The sequence below is a fragment of the Protopterus annectens genome, chromosome 1.part2 (genome assembly GCF_019279795.1).
Source record: "Protopterus annectens isolate FY-2018-M chromosome 1.part2, PAN1.0, whole genome shotgun sequence".
NCBI lineage: Eukaryota > Metazoa > Chordata > Ceratodontiformes > Protopteridae > Protopterus > Protopterus annectens.
Genome location: NC_056727.1, coordinates 705,779,859 through 705,796,608, shown reverse-complemented (window position 1 = coordinate 705,796,608; position 16,750 = coordinate 705,779,859). Strand labels below are relative to the sequence as shown.

General features: G+C 39.6%; 1 protein-coding gene across 4 annotated transcripts in view; it reads left to right on the top strand.

Annotated features, from left to right (window-relative positions):
- The window catches only part of STRN (striatin), a 2,479,646-nt gene that overhangs the window by 2,096,133 nt on the left and 366,763 nt on the right, over positions 1-16,750 (top strand). For all 4 annotated transcript variants that reach the window (XM_044058581.1, XM_044058573.1, XM_044058566.1 and 1 more), the window contains one exon: positions 163-284. In XM_044058581.1, the coding sequence (XP_043914516.1) occupies positions 163-284 (122 nt within the window). The remainder of the gene's footprint in view (positions 1-162; positions 285-16,750) is intronic.

The window sequence follows — 16,750 nt, the reverse complement described above, 5'->3', positions numbered from 1 at the left end:
AGTTCTCATGCCACTATAGTCATCCTACACTGTCTTCCTGAAGTTTCAGCTGTCTTGCATCTAATTTAATTAAGCAAGTGTTCTTATCTGCCATTCCTGCAGTTTTTTGAGCTCTGTTATGCCTTACAAAGTGATAGACTGATTGATGTCTTGTTTTTTCAGAGGTGCAGTGCTTTGTGTGGTTATGAGCTCCAACGGTGAGCAGTGTTACAGTGGTGGTATTGATGGTACCATTCAGTGCTGGAACACACCGAATCCCAATGTTGACCCTTATGACTCGTACGGTATGTTTATGCATGGTTTTCATATTTTCTTAAACTTAAATGCATTAAAAAATAAACCCAGTTCTTGTGTATTTAAATGCTGATGCAGCAGCAGCTCAGGATTGGGGAAAGTTAGTAAAGTTCAACATTGGCTCTACTAACACATTTTGACATATTTTGCTTCACTGTTGTCGGTTCATTGAGAACAGGTTTGATGACTGGGCTACTGAGATACTGTACATGGCTCTAGAATTTTGCCTGTTTGGGGATATTGGCAGAGTACTGAAAGTTCAGAGTACATACGTACATACTCCACACTAGAAGCCATAAAAAATACAAAAAGTGCTTTTATATATATATATATATATATATATATATATATATATATATATATATATATATATATATATATATATATATATATATATATATATATATATATATCTATATTATGATACATAAGAGAAGGGGATGAGTACCAAGCAGGGTAAGTGATGCAGTGGGTAGCATACACATCTTCAGTGCAGAAGGCTGTGGGTTCTATTCTCGCAACAGTTGGGTTGTTTACACTGTAGTAGCAGAATTAATAATGTTCTTTGTTGTCATGGTGCTTAATTGTTTGGGAAATAAGTAGCTGCATTGGCTGATCTTACTGAACATTTTCAGACCCAGCTGAGGGATGCAAAGATAAAGATAAAACAGCTTAAAATAGGCATGTTTTGAAATAGGTAAGGTATGTAATGTAGAACTACGAGACAACACTTTTGAATAGACATTACAGTAATTCTAGGACAGATTATAAAAGCAGTTTATTTGACCCAAGGATAAGAAATTGTATTAAAAAGTACTTTTTCTTGTGATGTGAGGATGGTACAGAAATAGACAAAGGAAGTTTTGGAGGTTAGTACAGCAAATAATAGTAACAGTGAGAGACATGTAGGGATGAGAAAGACAAGAGTGGTGCATTGGCAGGTTTAAAGTACTTGCATTTAGATTTGAATTGTTTTAAAAGGAGGTAATAAAAGCAAGAGATCCCAGACCTGTAAATTAGTTATTCCAAGTGTAAGGCCCAATAATTTACTTGCAAACCCAAGTTTCTGCGAGCAGATGGAGAATTTGTTTCGAGAGTATTGTAGAGTGCTAGGGTAGGAGGATGGGGAGAAGGAAGTGTTCGGGGCAGGAAAAGTGGTTAAGCTCGAGAGGGTTGTATTTCAGCAAATGGTGATAGTTCACCTCTTGGTGTAGTGGTAAGACAAACGACTTTAGTAAGTGTGGTGCAGCCGTGTTCCATTGTGAGGGACATGTTCTGTTACATAGTGTTTGCAGACATAAAACAATGGTGGACGTTGCTGGGGTCCATACCCATGCTGATTATGAAGACACTGACTCCTTTTCCTAGAACTGATTAGACTGCAGTGGTTGGGATTTTGCTGATGCTGAGGGCTTTTTTATGTAGTGTGTAGGTGGACTTAGGTGAGTGAAGAAAGATGGGGAAAGCCAGTAAACATGCAGTTGTATGTCTGTAATAAATATATCTCAAGTTAAATGTTTCCTTCTGTTCTATACATCCTGATTATAAATATCTATTTTTGAGTAGTTTATCCTTTTAAAAAAATGACACCTGCACAAACCTTCAACATGAACCTGCAATAATATTGAAAGTACCACTGAAACACGCAAGCTGCACTGTATTGCCTCAATAATGAAATTGTCCATGTAGGTTTATGTGTTGACTGCACATGTGAAGCAGCGCATTGTGTCACCAGCATATGGTGCTTGTAGAGTAATTCTAAATGTTCTAAGCACTGCCTTTAAACTGCATTCTGACCATTTGCATATGTTGTTCAGTGTTTATAGAGGAGTTGGCTGGTGCACAGAATAACCACTGACTAATCTAAATATCTGATCTGAGCAATCACAGGCTGATATCTGTAGTGCACATAGTCTTCCTGTATGAGTGCTGCATCAGCCAGTATAGTAAGACTTTTATGGCAACTAGATGGTTACCATAAAAGTAACAGCAGCACACACTTAAACTTGAGCATTAGCAGATTGCAACACTTTGTTCATCATTTGATCTCTGCAGCAGTAGCCTTAGCTGTATGGATTGTATCCTGCCTAGGATACAACAGCTGGCCACCTTCCAAAGCTTCAGGGCTCCTTCAACTGCTGAAACCATTAGGTAGCTAGAGCTGAGCAGCCTAAAACCACAGGTTTGAATGCCAAGCCCTTCAGAACTTTTGTGCTGCCAAAGAGCGCTGCTGTTATGGGGTTTCAAGGGTCGGCTACTCTTTCTCCATTTCTGAACAGGTACGTTTCTTTTGGGAGGGAAACCCTCCATCTCTGAATTTTATGATTAAAACTTTTTTTTTTTTTGTTTGCTTCAGTTTGTTTCTGTGGACTATCTTGAGACATTTCTGTCAGTTGAAGATAGTGTTTCTATTTGTTTTTATTGTAAACTGCATTTTTTATTAGATTTATATATATATATATATATATATATATATATATATATATATATATACATATACATATACAAAGTTTATGAAATGTTCTTGGGGTCTGGAGCAAGTGTTTTGTGCTGGTCACTGTGCAGTTTTTGTGGTGGCATTACTCTTTTTATACGCAACTGTTTATCAGATGTCACTGACATCGCTAACAGCTTTTCAAGCTTCTTTCTCGGTTTAACCATGGGATAACCTTGCCAATTCCTCAGTACTTTCTTCCTCGGCTCGCAAGAAAAAGAAAGTTACTGAAAAGCCTTTGCCTCTTCAGTAGACAGCTTCTTTGCCTCCGCTGTAAATGGGTGAATCTATGGTGGCCTTTTCTTGTTTTACCACAGTTCGTCTTTTTGTCTGGTTTCATTTGGTGTAGTGCCTTCAGCAACCATGGACTTTGGGGGTTAGACATGTCCTTTGAGGCTGTTGCATTGTTTCAGTGGACATGGGTGAACCACTCATGTCTGCTTCAGAGAAGGGTACTTTGCCTAGCCTGACTAAGATCCTTGATCCCTGGGATTATATCCCTGTCATAAGTCGGTCTGTTTTTATGGAGTTTTCCGTTTAAAAAAAAAAAAAAGCAAAAATGTAAACATTTATCTTCACCTGACTCTGTTTCCCTAGTTAAGAAAGATTTATTGGGCTTAGCTCAGGCTGTTATCCCTTCACTTTCTTGATTTACTAGTTTGAGAAAGAGACATTCTTTTAGTTTTATTTTTCCTACTATAATGAGCAGGGAATAGAAACACAACAGACAAATTCATTTTTCCCTTCTGGCATTAGATTCTGTCTCTGAGGAGAGTATTTTTTTCTGGTTTTCCATTAGAAAAATTTTCTTTTTTTTTAAACCATTTCTAGAGTGAATTATTTTTCAGTGAGAAGAAAATGACATTCCAGTTTCCTTGAAAAAAAAAATTAGGATTCATTATAGCTGTAATTTTCACATCCCATTCTTGTACTTCCAATTTTGGATTTTTTTTTTTTTTTGGTTTGGCTACAGACTGCAAACATGCCTGACAGCCAAGGCTGCAGCCTTTAAAAAGGCATATAAAACTGTATGGGGTTCCTCAGTCTTATAAATATTTATTTTCTAATTCCAGATATGGCACTTAAGGGATTTCTTTGTCAAATCTTTCTGCAATTAAACATCTTGTAAATGTTAATCACTCTCCCTCTAGCAAGGATTGGAAAGCTTTTAATAGATTTGAGAAGAGATTATTTTCTTCTACTACTGTTTAAATTAAAGTTCTTAATTGTTAAGTTTGTGCTTCCTTCTTTTTGAAAATATTAGGAACACTACTGTCTCCTTTTCTTTCCTGTTAAGATAAATCTTCTCTAAATTATGAGTTAGCTGATGCCATTTCCAGAGCACCAGCTACTTGGTCTGTTATGGCAAGGTGTGCATGGTAATCTTCTCTGAATTTATCTGAAGGTACAAAAGCTGAAATATTGAATTCTTACCTTCATTGGGAGACTGTATTTGGACCATCTGCTGCTGTTACTGCTGAGGTCCTGAAAAAATATGATGACCAAGAAAAACTTATTCAAGGTGTAGCTTACTTTTTTCATCCTTCTTTCTCCAAGTTTAAATATTTCATCCTTCTTTCAGGATACTTTTGTAATAGGTAGTTGAAGCAGACTCAGCATTATTCAGGCAAGTGGATGTTTAAGCAGGCAGACCTACAAGTCTATGTACAAATACTCCCTTCCTCATTGGCAAGCCTAACTTCTTCCCTTGTTTTTTCCTGGATCTCCATTTCTTTCTTTGGCAGTAGTCCATTAAGGTTTCTGTTGGCTGTGGGAGTACCTACCCCCCTTTGAAGGGATTCCATCATCATCGACCTTTATTTTCTCTTGTCTTTCAGCATATGCTGGCTCTAAGGGTAATAGAACCTGTCCCTCCCTCTCCCTTGTAGGGAAAGAGTAGTATCAAGAAAAGAAACTTAATGAAGATTAGTCCCGGATCTTACCTTTCTCAACTAGTTTGTGTAGAAGTTCCAAATTTCAAAATCCTATTCCTTCACAACCTTTTATTTACTCTCTCCAGTTATTGGCGGCCTTGCATTTAAAATTTGGTCATCAGATTTCAAAAACCACAGTGTTTTTTGTCTTCTCTGTATTATCTTTTGGATTATTCTGTTCTCCAAGGGTATTCACGATGTGTTTAGTTCCAGTGGTAACCTGCATTGTTTCACTTTTTCTGTTATTTAGACCACTTTGACTAACTTTGCACAATTTGTTTCAAAGTGTATGCAATGTCTCATTTGAGTAAGAGATCTCTCTCAGACCGTTTTCCAGGCGAATATATTTCTTATTCCATTCTACACAATGGTATTCCTGGATACTTCATTCAAAGAGCTTTTCTCCCAGAGGATAAAGTAGATCAATTTCTACATTGATTCCTCAGTCTTTCCACTCAGACCAGCACTTCTGCAAATGATTTCTCAGGATTTTAGGATTCATGATATCTGAGTCTTATGATTCCTCTAGCCAGACTCCAAATTAAAGGAAAAAATCAGTAGTACCTAAAATCAATACCCCTGACTTTCCAAATTCCGGTTTTGGGGTTTGTAAAAATTAAGCTGTCTTTTTCAAGGTCTCCCCTTCTACCTTACATGGTAGTCTGTAACAGCAGATGTCTCAGACTTTGTTTGGGGTCTCTGCCTTTTGGGATGCAAGTGCAGGGTCTTTGGAATAAAAAAAGACATACCAAAACACTTCAAAGATAGTTTGACAGTAGTAAATGCACTCAGCTCTCTCATCTGTTGTCCTCTGGACCCTCTGCAAATATTCAGACTACAGCATAGTAATGTGGTACATAAGTAGGGGGTTTCTAGAATTTACCTTCTGCGTGTTAGCCATGTTAGTCTGGGATACAGCAATTTTGCACAGACTTAACTGTCGCTTGAGAGCAAAAACTTTGTGATATATGAGCTGAACAGGATCAGGACAAACCTTAAACATAAACTGAATCAAGGGGTCTTCCAGGAAATGATCTAGCTGGTGAGAACACCTCAGATGGATCTTTTTGCCTCCACTCACAGCAATCAGTTGGTAAAATTCTGCTCCAGGACTCAGTTAAAGTGGGGCTGGAAAACAGATGATCTGGTATTGTCTATTTTTGTCCTGTTCAAGATCCGATTGGATCCAACCACAGTGCCTTTTTATGAAGCTGTGAATCCAAGGCTGTGACTTCTCCCCTACCCATATTTCCGTCCATTGCACCAAAGTACCTTAGGTTTCACTTGCCACCTGATCACTCAGACTGGTTTCCTAGGGGTTTGTTTTTTTGAGTGGGATAAATGTTTTTTTTTCTAAGTTGCTCTTTCCTTCCCCACCTTTTATATAAGTAGTTTATATATTTTAAGTTCAATCAGTTGATAGGCATATATTTTAGCAGTTAAATGTTAGCTTCTAGTTTGAGTTGAGAAATCGTTTTTCTGTGCATGTTTACTGGTTTAGGCGTGTATAGGTATAGCTGTAAAATATATTTTGAAAGTACCATTTTATAGTCTTTATAGTGTTAAAGTAAGTTAGAATAAGTATTCAGCCATCAGGACACATTATATTGTTCATAGAGTTGTTTCTCTGTCTGACAAAGTCCAGGGAGTTAAGAAATGCATGGCCTGTGGACTTAAAAATTTCATCACAACTGTGTGTCTATTGTTGGCTGCTGCCCGTCTGAATGTTAATTGTGACATTTGTGCCTCTTTTGGGAATAGGGCCATTCAGGGCTGCAAAGAAAAATCAATATTGAAAGGCTTGCTTCCCCTCAGATAAGGTCTGCTTCTCAACCTTCCAGCTTCAGCTTCCCCTGGGAAAAAGATGGACAAATCAAAGAAGGATAAGGAGAAGTCCAAATAATGAGAAAGATCTGAATTAAAATAGTCAGAAAAGACTAGGAAAAGGTCTCCTGATCAGACAAATTCTTTGGGTCTGATGCCCCAAGACTCCAAGGAAATCGGATCCACCAGTCACTTGGATTTACACTCCCTCATCTCAGCCAAGATTTTCTCCAGATCTGTTGAGTTCTAGATTCCATTCTCTGATCATGTAGGAATGACTGTGCTGCTGACCTCTGTTAGTGGCATCTTACTCGAGGTCTGTCCAGTCTTACAGAAGCCTCACTGAAATGGATGTCATTCAAATGATGCAGAAATTTTTTGAGATGCAAATTCAGCTAAGGATTCTCTCATTTCCATCCTCTTTGAGCCGACCATGGTACGAGTCCAACTACTCCTCCAGTGATATCTCCGGTACTGGTCCACCACTCTGGTGCTCACAGAAGAGACAGATCCAGATGAAGGTGAAGGTTCCCCAAGATCACCTTGGAAGATGTCACCTTTGGTGATGTCCTAGAATTGAAGAAGCAGTGAGGGGATCGGTCCACTGAAGCCTCTTCACCAGATGATTCTGTTCCTCAAGGACTTCGGTACTAGTTCACCTGTGTGTTGGGTGGTACCAGTTACTGATGACCTTATAGACCTGGTGGGTCATCAGGCCTGTAAGGATACTGATGTAGTGGAACCCATCCCTACATAAAAATATGATTTTGGTAACCCCAAAAAGATAAAAACACTGCAGCAAAGGTCCACCAGTAGATGCCATGGCAGTAGAGACAGCCACTAAGAAGGAATTGTCTGAGGAGTGTTCTTCTGTCCATCCCCTAACAGAGAATCAAGGGCATTGGACAGATTCAGAAAATGGACTTGCGCTTCAGTGACCTTCACATTGAGTGCCAAGGTATCTTGCTAACATAAGTTTTCAGAGGGACTTGACCAAGGAGATGACCAAGTCCCTGTCTGGTAACCTACCAGCGGGTGTTTAGAAAACAGTGAACTCCTAACTGTGTACTCTTCAATCTGTCTAATTTGCCCTTTATTCAGATTTCCAACGCAGCTGATGGCACAGCTAGGACAGCAGGCACCAGCATGACCATGTGACAGCATGCTTGGATGCTCATTTATGACTTTGCGGAAGGCGTTAAGGCCTACTTCATCTGTGCCCCTTTTGATGATTCCGCACATTTTAGACCCAAAGTCAAAGAAACATTTATCAGGAGCAAACATGACTGTAAAACCCTGTGTGCTATTAGGATCTATTTCTCCACCTCTCAGAGAACCTCTTCTAGGAAACAAAGGGGGGGGGGTAAGAAGATTTGGTTCAGAAAGTCACATGGTTATCACCAGGCAGAGGGTGAAGCAGCTCAAATGAACGTCGCCCTAGGGGCAAAAGAGGATTGCACAATCTGGTTTCATGCTCCTGAAAAGTTACCGTACTGCTGCCCTCTGGAGACAGGGTGCTCTTTTCCTTGCGACCACAAGCCTGGCAAATTATTACAGTGGAGTTTTGGATGCTAAGGATAATCACCAGAGGCTATTCCATTCCCTTTTCTTATCCTCCAAAGAAAAAGAGAGATTCCCGACATTCCCCTCAGCCAGTTGGAATCTGCAGCAACAGAAAATTTGATGTCTCCTTCATTCACCCTCCTCACAGGGTCTTGGATCCGACCCCTCAGATCCGGTTTGGCCACTTCCATAGACTTTAATCCAACCCTCAAGCTCCTCCCTCATACCCACAATGCCCTGCATTCACCCAACTACCTCAGATTTCGTTTGCTGCTCAAGTTCAGATTCAGATTTCCCCTCTCAAGCTGTTAGTCTTAAGAAGGATTTTGGCATTTATTTCTCCTCCCTCTTTTTTCTAGTGTGTGCGTGCATGTGTGCATGCTGCATGTGCACTCTTACCTTTAACCTTTCCTCCTGTTTTAAAAAAAAAAATTAGCTAATAGTACAGTTAAACTTTAAAGTTAGGATAGTTAGAGTTCAGGTTAAAGTTATAAAAACTGTTAACTTTTTTTTTCCCTTGAGGTTTTCTCTGCCTGGTAGATTTCTTATCTCTGTCTGTTATTTTTGGCAGGCCCTTCTTTGTTGTGGCTGACAAACCAGTTCCCAGCTTTAAACACTGCACTACTTGTTGGCATAAAGTCTGCAATCAAGATGCCCACAAGGAGTGCGTATACTGCCTGGGAGCTGACCATATAAATGCTGAGTGTTCAGTCTGTGCAGCTTTTAACCCTTGGGCTTTAGCCAACAGACAGAACAAACATATCTTAAGGGGCCTTCTTCCTTCCTCTGCTGAGCCTCATACCCCTTCCCAGGCTTCTATCTCCTCTGCTTCTGCTAAGGGGGCTAAAAAGAGGTCCCTCCTTGTTTCCCCAAGAGACTCTCCAGAGTCAAAGAAGCCAAAAAAAATCTGTGGATTCCTCCTTGGATCCAGTAAAGTTGGCTGCTCCCCTCTCGAATCCTAAAGGTTCCTCGGATCAGTGGGAGATCATCACCATCTCTCCAACTCCATTATCTGCTCCAACCTCTGATCCTACTACTGCAGAACTGAGAGCTTCAATGAAGTTCCTGGCTCTCTCCTTCTTGTCCAGACACTCAAGGCCCCCATTGTCTGCTTCATCCAGGTCCTCCAAAAGTTTGTCCAAGGCTGAACAACAAGTGCAGCAAGTTTTTTGCTGTGATCCCCTCTCTGGGGAATTCCCCAAGGGATGCTGTCTTCCAAGATTGCCCCCCGGGTCTCCTGTATGCTTACCCTCCACTCATCCCCAAATTTCTTCAGAAGGCAAACAGGTTGAAGAGCTTAGTGATCCTCATTGCCCCCTGTTGGCCTCGCCAAGTATGGTTCCCCTTTCGTTGGTCTTCTGAAATATCCTCCTTGGATACTGGAGCCTACTCAGGATCTTGTCTGTCACCCATCAGGGATACACATAGAAATAGTGTCCTGGCTTACTAATACATCCTTTATGCCTAAGGTAGCTACAGAAAGCAATATCAGTCAGTCTATACAACCACCAGTATTCTTTCCCAGTTTTTCAAAGGGGAGTATAATGCCCTTCACCTCTTAGACATGCATAGACAGCTCTTTTTATCTGCACAGCACCAAACCGCACAGAAAATCTGATCAGCTTTATATACTCTTTCTCTCAAGAGACTTGGTCAAACAGTGTCAAAAAGTGCCTTAGCAAAATGGATTTCAGATAGTCTCTCTCCATTTATTCCTCTAGAGGATTACAGCTACCTAAACCTCCTAAGGTGCACTCTGCCATAGCCATGACTGCTTCCTCAGCATTCTATGCCAGAACTTCTATTGATGATATTTGTGCAGCCGCCACCTGGTCTAATAATCATACCTTTGTGTCTCACTACAAGTTGGATATTTCCAGGAACAGGCTTCATTCAGCTTGATGGTGCTCTGGCATGTCCTTCCATGAGGGCAACCCAAGGTTCTAGTATGTGGGGACTTTGACCCTGTTGTGATCAGATTAAAAAGTTGTCTTACCATAACTTGTCCTCTGTGTTGTCTTCCTTTATCTTCACTTTCCCACCTAGCCATCCCCCTGCTTTTCTTCTTGAGGAACCTGGATGATCACATGACTGTTATGCCCTATGTCTGAGCCTCTTCTGCCAATCTTTGATGTCTAAGAGTGGCATGTTTGGTTTGACGAACTCTGTGAGGTAGTTGGGTGGATGCAGGACATTGTGGGTATGAGGGAAGAGCTTAAGACTCGTATCCAAGTCTGTGGAAGTGTGCGAGCTGGATCCAAAGGGTCAGATCCAAGGCCTTGTTTGAGGATGAATGACGGAAGACAACACAGATGCCAAGTTACGATAAGACACATCTTTTTATTTTCAAGTTGCCAGAATAAGAATAGTGACAAGAATAAGCCACCAGTTCGAGTTAATCTAGTGAAAATCCAAACAGCAAATAAAAGAACTAGGAATCACTGGAACACGTGAACTGCTAGTGTAGATCAAGAACACTTTAATGAAATGCAAGTAAAAACAGTTTCACCTTCAGACTTAGTACAGAAATGTTGTATTGACAGAACTCATTTATATAGTGATATAATTATGCATGCTTTTGGTGTTCAACATGCAAAGGTTTTAAAGAGACAGTACTATTCAAGACTGACAATATATATGCAGTTAGGCGTAAAATCCAGTAAAATTCATCTAATTCAGTCTGATGTGCAATATTTCCACCACAAGCTGAACTATTAGTAACGCATAAAGTTAAAAACTTGACATGAGCAGAACATTGTCTTGTTGGTGTCTGTAACGAGCACTAGTAATAACTTCTCTTTTTTTATGTGAGTTGTTTACTTATCCAGTCTTCAAATTTCTGGTTTGTTTTGCCCACGTAGAATGCAGTGCATTTTTAATATAAGGCAAGATAAACTACATTACTGGTATTACAATTCCCATAATCATATAAATTAAATACCACAGACGTGACTGGATGTTTAAAGAGATTACAATTTAGAACATGCTGGCAAAACATGCATCTACCACATTTAAAAGTACCCTTCTTCTAAGAATGGTCTAACTTATTAAGCATACTTTGTAGCATAGCTTGTTTTTCAAATTCTGACTTCTTTTACGGCCGAAGGCTATCATATCAGAAAGTACTTGATTAAGTTCAGGAACAACTCTTAGAATATGCCAATATTTCTTAATATCTTTTACATCATTAGTATTGGCATTTGAAGTAAGCATGCATCTGACCCTAGAATGTCTTTTAACTAAATCCATATTATAGTATCACTTCTAGCAAATGTGGACTTAGTTTTAGTTTGTCTTAATGAGATAACATCATTATAGGCATTCTTTAGCTCACTGTTTTTGCAACCCTTTGCTTTGAAGTCAGAAAAAGCATCATTAAGCTGCATAGTCATAGTTTCATCAGAGATATTTAGCTTGGCAATTGTAAATTGATTCTTAATATTTTAAACGTACTGAGGGTGCATGCTGTTCCTATGCAGATATGAATTCCTTTTTGGCGGTTTCTTATAAAGTTTAGTACCTAGTACACCTGTTACGTCCTTAAAAACAGTAATATCTGGAAAAAAAAAATCAATCGTCTGTCTTTACATTGCTCTTAATTCTTAAAAAGGAAGTTGTGTTAAGTATTCAGTGAAGTCATTAAACCTAGTAATGTCACCTTCCTAGATGAAAAAAAAGATCATCAACAAATTGACTGTAGAATAAAACCTTGTCTAAAAACACATTATTGCCTGGTAAAATGTATTGGCACCATAATATTGTTATACAGAACGTAGGTAAAGGAGGTGGTGTAGTGGTTTTAGATTTGTCATACTACAAACAAGCCATATTACAGCTTCTAAATAACTCAGACTACGAAATAATATCCAAGTCAGAGTGTAACAGCATTATTCAAAATGTGCCCGAAGTTGTCAAGTGTTCACATTAAATTACATCACAGAAGAATTATTCAATTTATAGTTTCTGACACCATTACCATTCATGTATGGCATACCAAAAGTTCATAAATCTGACTACTCCCTCCCCCCCTCAGATCCATTGTTTCAACGAATGGTTGGGTAACTGAACCGTTATCAAAATACTGTGATACCCAACTGAAGATAGGTTTTGAACATACTGGCACAATTCTGAAAGATGCTACAGATTTTTTAAAGCAATTGTATGAATGGTCAAGTGACAAGAATTTAAATAACTGTATTTTTGCAACTCGGGATGTTGAGACTCTATTCACAAGTATACCAGCAGATGTGGACATTTCTTATGTGAAAGAATATTTATTAGAGTGTACCGAATATACACAATCATAGTAAATGATAGTCATAATCATCCTAAATAAATGTGCTTTATAAACTGCTTTTAACTGTCCTAACTAATGTTTTTATGTTTCTTAATATGTTTTATCATCAAAAACCAGGACTAGCAAGGGGCGCGTCTACAGCTAATAGCTATGCTAGCGTAGTTATGTATATATGAGAGCGTCAACACATTTTATCAGGCAGTAGTATGTTTTTAGACAAGGCTTTAATCTATCATTGATTTATCTTTTTTTTTCATTTGGCATTAGTAGTTTTAATGACTTCGCTGAATAATTTAACTCGCACAACTTTCTTTTTAAGATTTAAGAGCAATGTAAAGACAGATTTTATTGATTTTTTTTTTTTTTATTTGATATTACTGTTTTTAAGGATGTAACAGGAGTACTAGGTACTAAATTTTACAAGAAGCCACCAAAAAGGAATTCATATCTGCATAGGAACAGTATGCACCCTCACTCAGTACATGTTTAAAAATATTAAGAATCAGTTTACTAGAATTGCCAAGCTGAATACCTCTGATGAAACTACAACTATGCAGCTTAATGATGCTTTTTCTGACTTTAAACCAAGGGTTACAAAAATAGTGAGTTTAAGGATGCCTGTAATGATATCTCATTAAGACAAAGTTAAACTAGGCCCACGTTTACTAGAACTGATGCTATAAATATGGATTTTGTTAGTAGATGTTCTAGGGTCAGATGCATGTTTACTTACAGTGCCAACACTAATGATGTTAAAGATATTAAGAAATATTGGCATATTCTAAGAGATGTTCCTGAACTTAATCAAGTGCTTTCTGATATACCAGCTTTTGGCTATAAGAGAAGTCAGAATTTGAAAAAACAAGCTGTGCTGTAAAGAACAAAGAATGTTTAATAAGGTAGACCATTCTAAGAAGGGTACTTTTAAATGTGGTTTATGCATGTTTTGCCAGTATGTTGTAATCTCTTTAAACATCCAGTCACGTGTGTCGTATTTAAGTTACATGATTATGGTAATTGTAATACCAGTAATGTAGTTTATCTTGCCTTATGTCAAAAATGCACTGCATTCTATGTGGGCAAAACAAACCTGAAATTTAAAGATCGGATAAGTAAATATCTATCTGACTTAAAAGGAGAAGTTGTTACTAGTGCTGTTTATAGACACAAAAAAGACAAAGGTTCTGCTCATGTTTTTTAAGTTTTTAATTTTATGTGTTACTAATAGTTCGACTTATGGTGGACATACTGTATATCAAACTGAATTACATGAATTTTATTGGATTTTATGCCTAGTTGCACATATATTTCCATTCTTGAATAGTACAGTCTCTTTAAAACCTTTCCTTGTTGAAGGCCAAAAGCATGTGTAATTAATTATGACATCGCTAAATAAATGAGTTCTGTTTATACAACATTTCTGTACTAAGACTGAAGGCGAAAGTGTTCATACTTGCATTTCATTAAAGTGTTCTTGGTTTAGACTATCAGTTCATGTGTTCCAGTGGGTTTCACTGTTGCAGTCATTACACTTGGGTTATCTTGCTGGCAGGCTACCCGCAGTCGGCCAGAATTCCAAAGTCTAGGTCCGGCGTCGGTTGCTGTCGCCTCTTCCCTGACGTCAGTGCTCCAGGGGTATAAAAGATGCAGCTGACGCCATTTTTCTTCAGTCTTTCTTGCCGTGCGGTGCCTGAAGCAAAAGCAGTTAGCAAGTGCCGGTCGGCTGACATTTGAGATTTTCGAAATTGAATTTCAGAACCGAAGTCTTCAATAAAGCTAAATACCCCGTTGGGGAAACTTTTTCTTGCTCCAGACCGATGTCAGTAAAAGTTAACAATTGTATTTCTTGTGGGAAGCAAATACCTCATAAGGATTTTCACTCTTACTGTATTCCTTGCCTAGGCCCTGACCACGACGTTGCTAGTTGTCGGTTTTGTGCTAGATTCAACCAGCGCACTATTAAGCGTCGGTTTGATTTTGCTTTACATTACTTTGGCCGAAGATTTAACTACATAATGCCGTCGGAACATCCGATGACCGGAATTCATAAAAAACGCAAAGACAGAAAAGGACAGGCATCCGAGGTCGAAAACCAATGAAGCCTCTTATAGGCCAGTCGCCAGTTCTCAGTGAGGCGCTTTCACAGCCCCTGACACCCGCTACCTCAGAGCCACAGGCCATTTCAGATTCCCACGTGGAGACACCTAGGCCTCTGGAAAATCAAGGTATTGGGCCTGCGGAAACTATTCCCTCAGATGGGTCCGGAGCCGCTGAGCAGGCATCGGCTTCTGAGGGTGTTTTCAGACCTTCACAGCTTGCTATTAAGTCCACTACAGCAGCCAAGGCAAAGTCAAAAACACCATTAAAGACAAGGAAACAAGTACAGCATTCTCCTGGACAGTCATCCATGCCAAAGAAACAGATGCTTAAAATGGCCGAGGACCTAATTACTTTGATCAGGGGTTCCCATCCCCCTCCTGATAAAAGGCCTAGGCAAGACACTGACTATGACTCCTCTGACCAGGTTTCTATTTCCCCTGATTCCTCTTCAAATCAGGGATATTCTCTCCCTCCCTCCCTATGAGGACTCTGATGCAGAAGAATCTATACCTTCAGCCTCTCCACCTGAGGATTACTCTTTTGGGGAAACCTTGCACACCATGAGGGAGCATTTCCATTGGGAGAGCCAGGATTATTCAGAATCCAAGAAAAGGCTCAGAGACTTTCTTTTATTGCCTCAGCACAGGCTCCTGGCTATCCCCCCTGTGCTTCATATTGTTGATGATGATTTCACTGAATCCAATTTGTCTCCTGATTCTTTACCCCCTACACCAGTCAAGCCAGCAGGTACTACAGGGTTCCAGACTCTCATAAATTTCTGTATAAAAACCGTGCTGCTGACCCAGAAACAATTTCTCGAGGTCCCAAAGGGGTTAAGGCTTCCACTGCAAAAAACCCTTCTCCTCTGATAAGGATTCCAGAGCACTGGATAGATGGGGGAAAAGTTTTCACTTCTGCTACTTTAGCTGTAAGGGCTTTAAACTGCCAGTTTCACATGCTGAAATATCAACAATACCTAATGTCTTTGTTAAAACAGAAAATGCTTACAAACTCAATGTCCTGACAATAAGGAAATGCAGGATTTATTGCATGCAGCTGAACAAGTGGGAAAGCGTACTCTGCAGTGTAGTTTTGATTCATTAGAGGCTTCATGCAGAGCCGCATTTACAGGCTCTGTCATTCAAAGGCATTCTTGGTTAAAAGAACAAAGTTTACCTAATCATGTTAAAGTAAAATTATTGGATGCTCCACTACAGCATGATACTTTGGTGTTAAGGCAGAAGAGGTGTTAAAGAAAATGGAGGATAAAGCAAAATCAATGCAGACAGTAAAGGATTTCTTACAGGTTCAGCCACCTAGATTTAGCAGAAACTGGCCTTCTAAAAATTGGTCCTTTCCGGTGTCAGACAGGCCACAAAGAGGCAGATACAGACGCCCAAGAGGCATATCTCAGCCCCAAGGTTGATACAGACCTAAACAATGGGGTGCTTCAGCCTCCAAAGGAGGAGAAGACAAATCACAACCTTATAGGAAACAATCCCATTGACTTCCCTCTACAAGTGCCAAGCACTTACCTTTTGGCAGCACCCTTAGGGGTAAAGCTAGCACCTTTCTCACAAAATTGGCACATGATCACCCAGGACAAATGGGTACTGAATATTGTTTCTCAGGGTTACAGGTTCCACTTACACACCCTTCCAAAATCAAAAGGTATGCCAGACCTGCCACAAAACCAATGGGCAGAGGCACAAAATCAAATTGCTGCTCTCATGGACATAAGAGCTATGCAAAGAGTACCACAACAAGAACAGGGACAAGGATTTTACTCAAGACTTTTCTTGGTACCCGGAAAGGACAAAGCCTGGAGACCAATACTGGACCTGTAAATCCTAAATACTTTCCTGGATGTTCCGAAATTCAAAATGTTAACACTGCAGCAACTTCTACCCATGCTGGGCAAGAAGGCTGGCTAGTTACTTTGGACCTCAAGGAGGCATACCTGCATGTCCCAATCAGACAATCTTGCAGAAGATACCTCAGATTCATAGCTGGCTCTATGCATTACCAATTCTCTGCACTGCCCTTTGGCTTATCTGCTGCGCCCAGGGTCTTCACAAAATGCCTGGCACCAGTAATTGCATTTTGCAGACAAAAAGGAATTCAAATATACCCCTACTTGGACGACTGCCTTATTCAAGCAGAGAGCAAGGACATTCTACTAAAGCATCTGGCGTTTGTAAAAAGATTACTAATTTGCATAGGGTACACAGTAAACGAAATTAA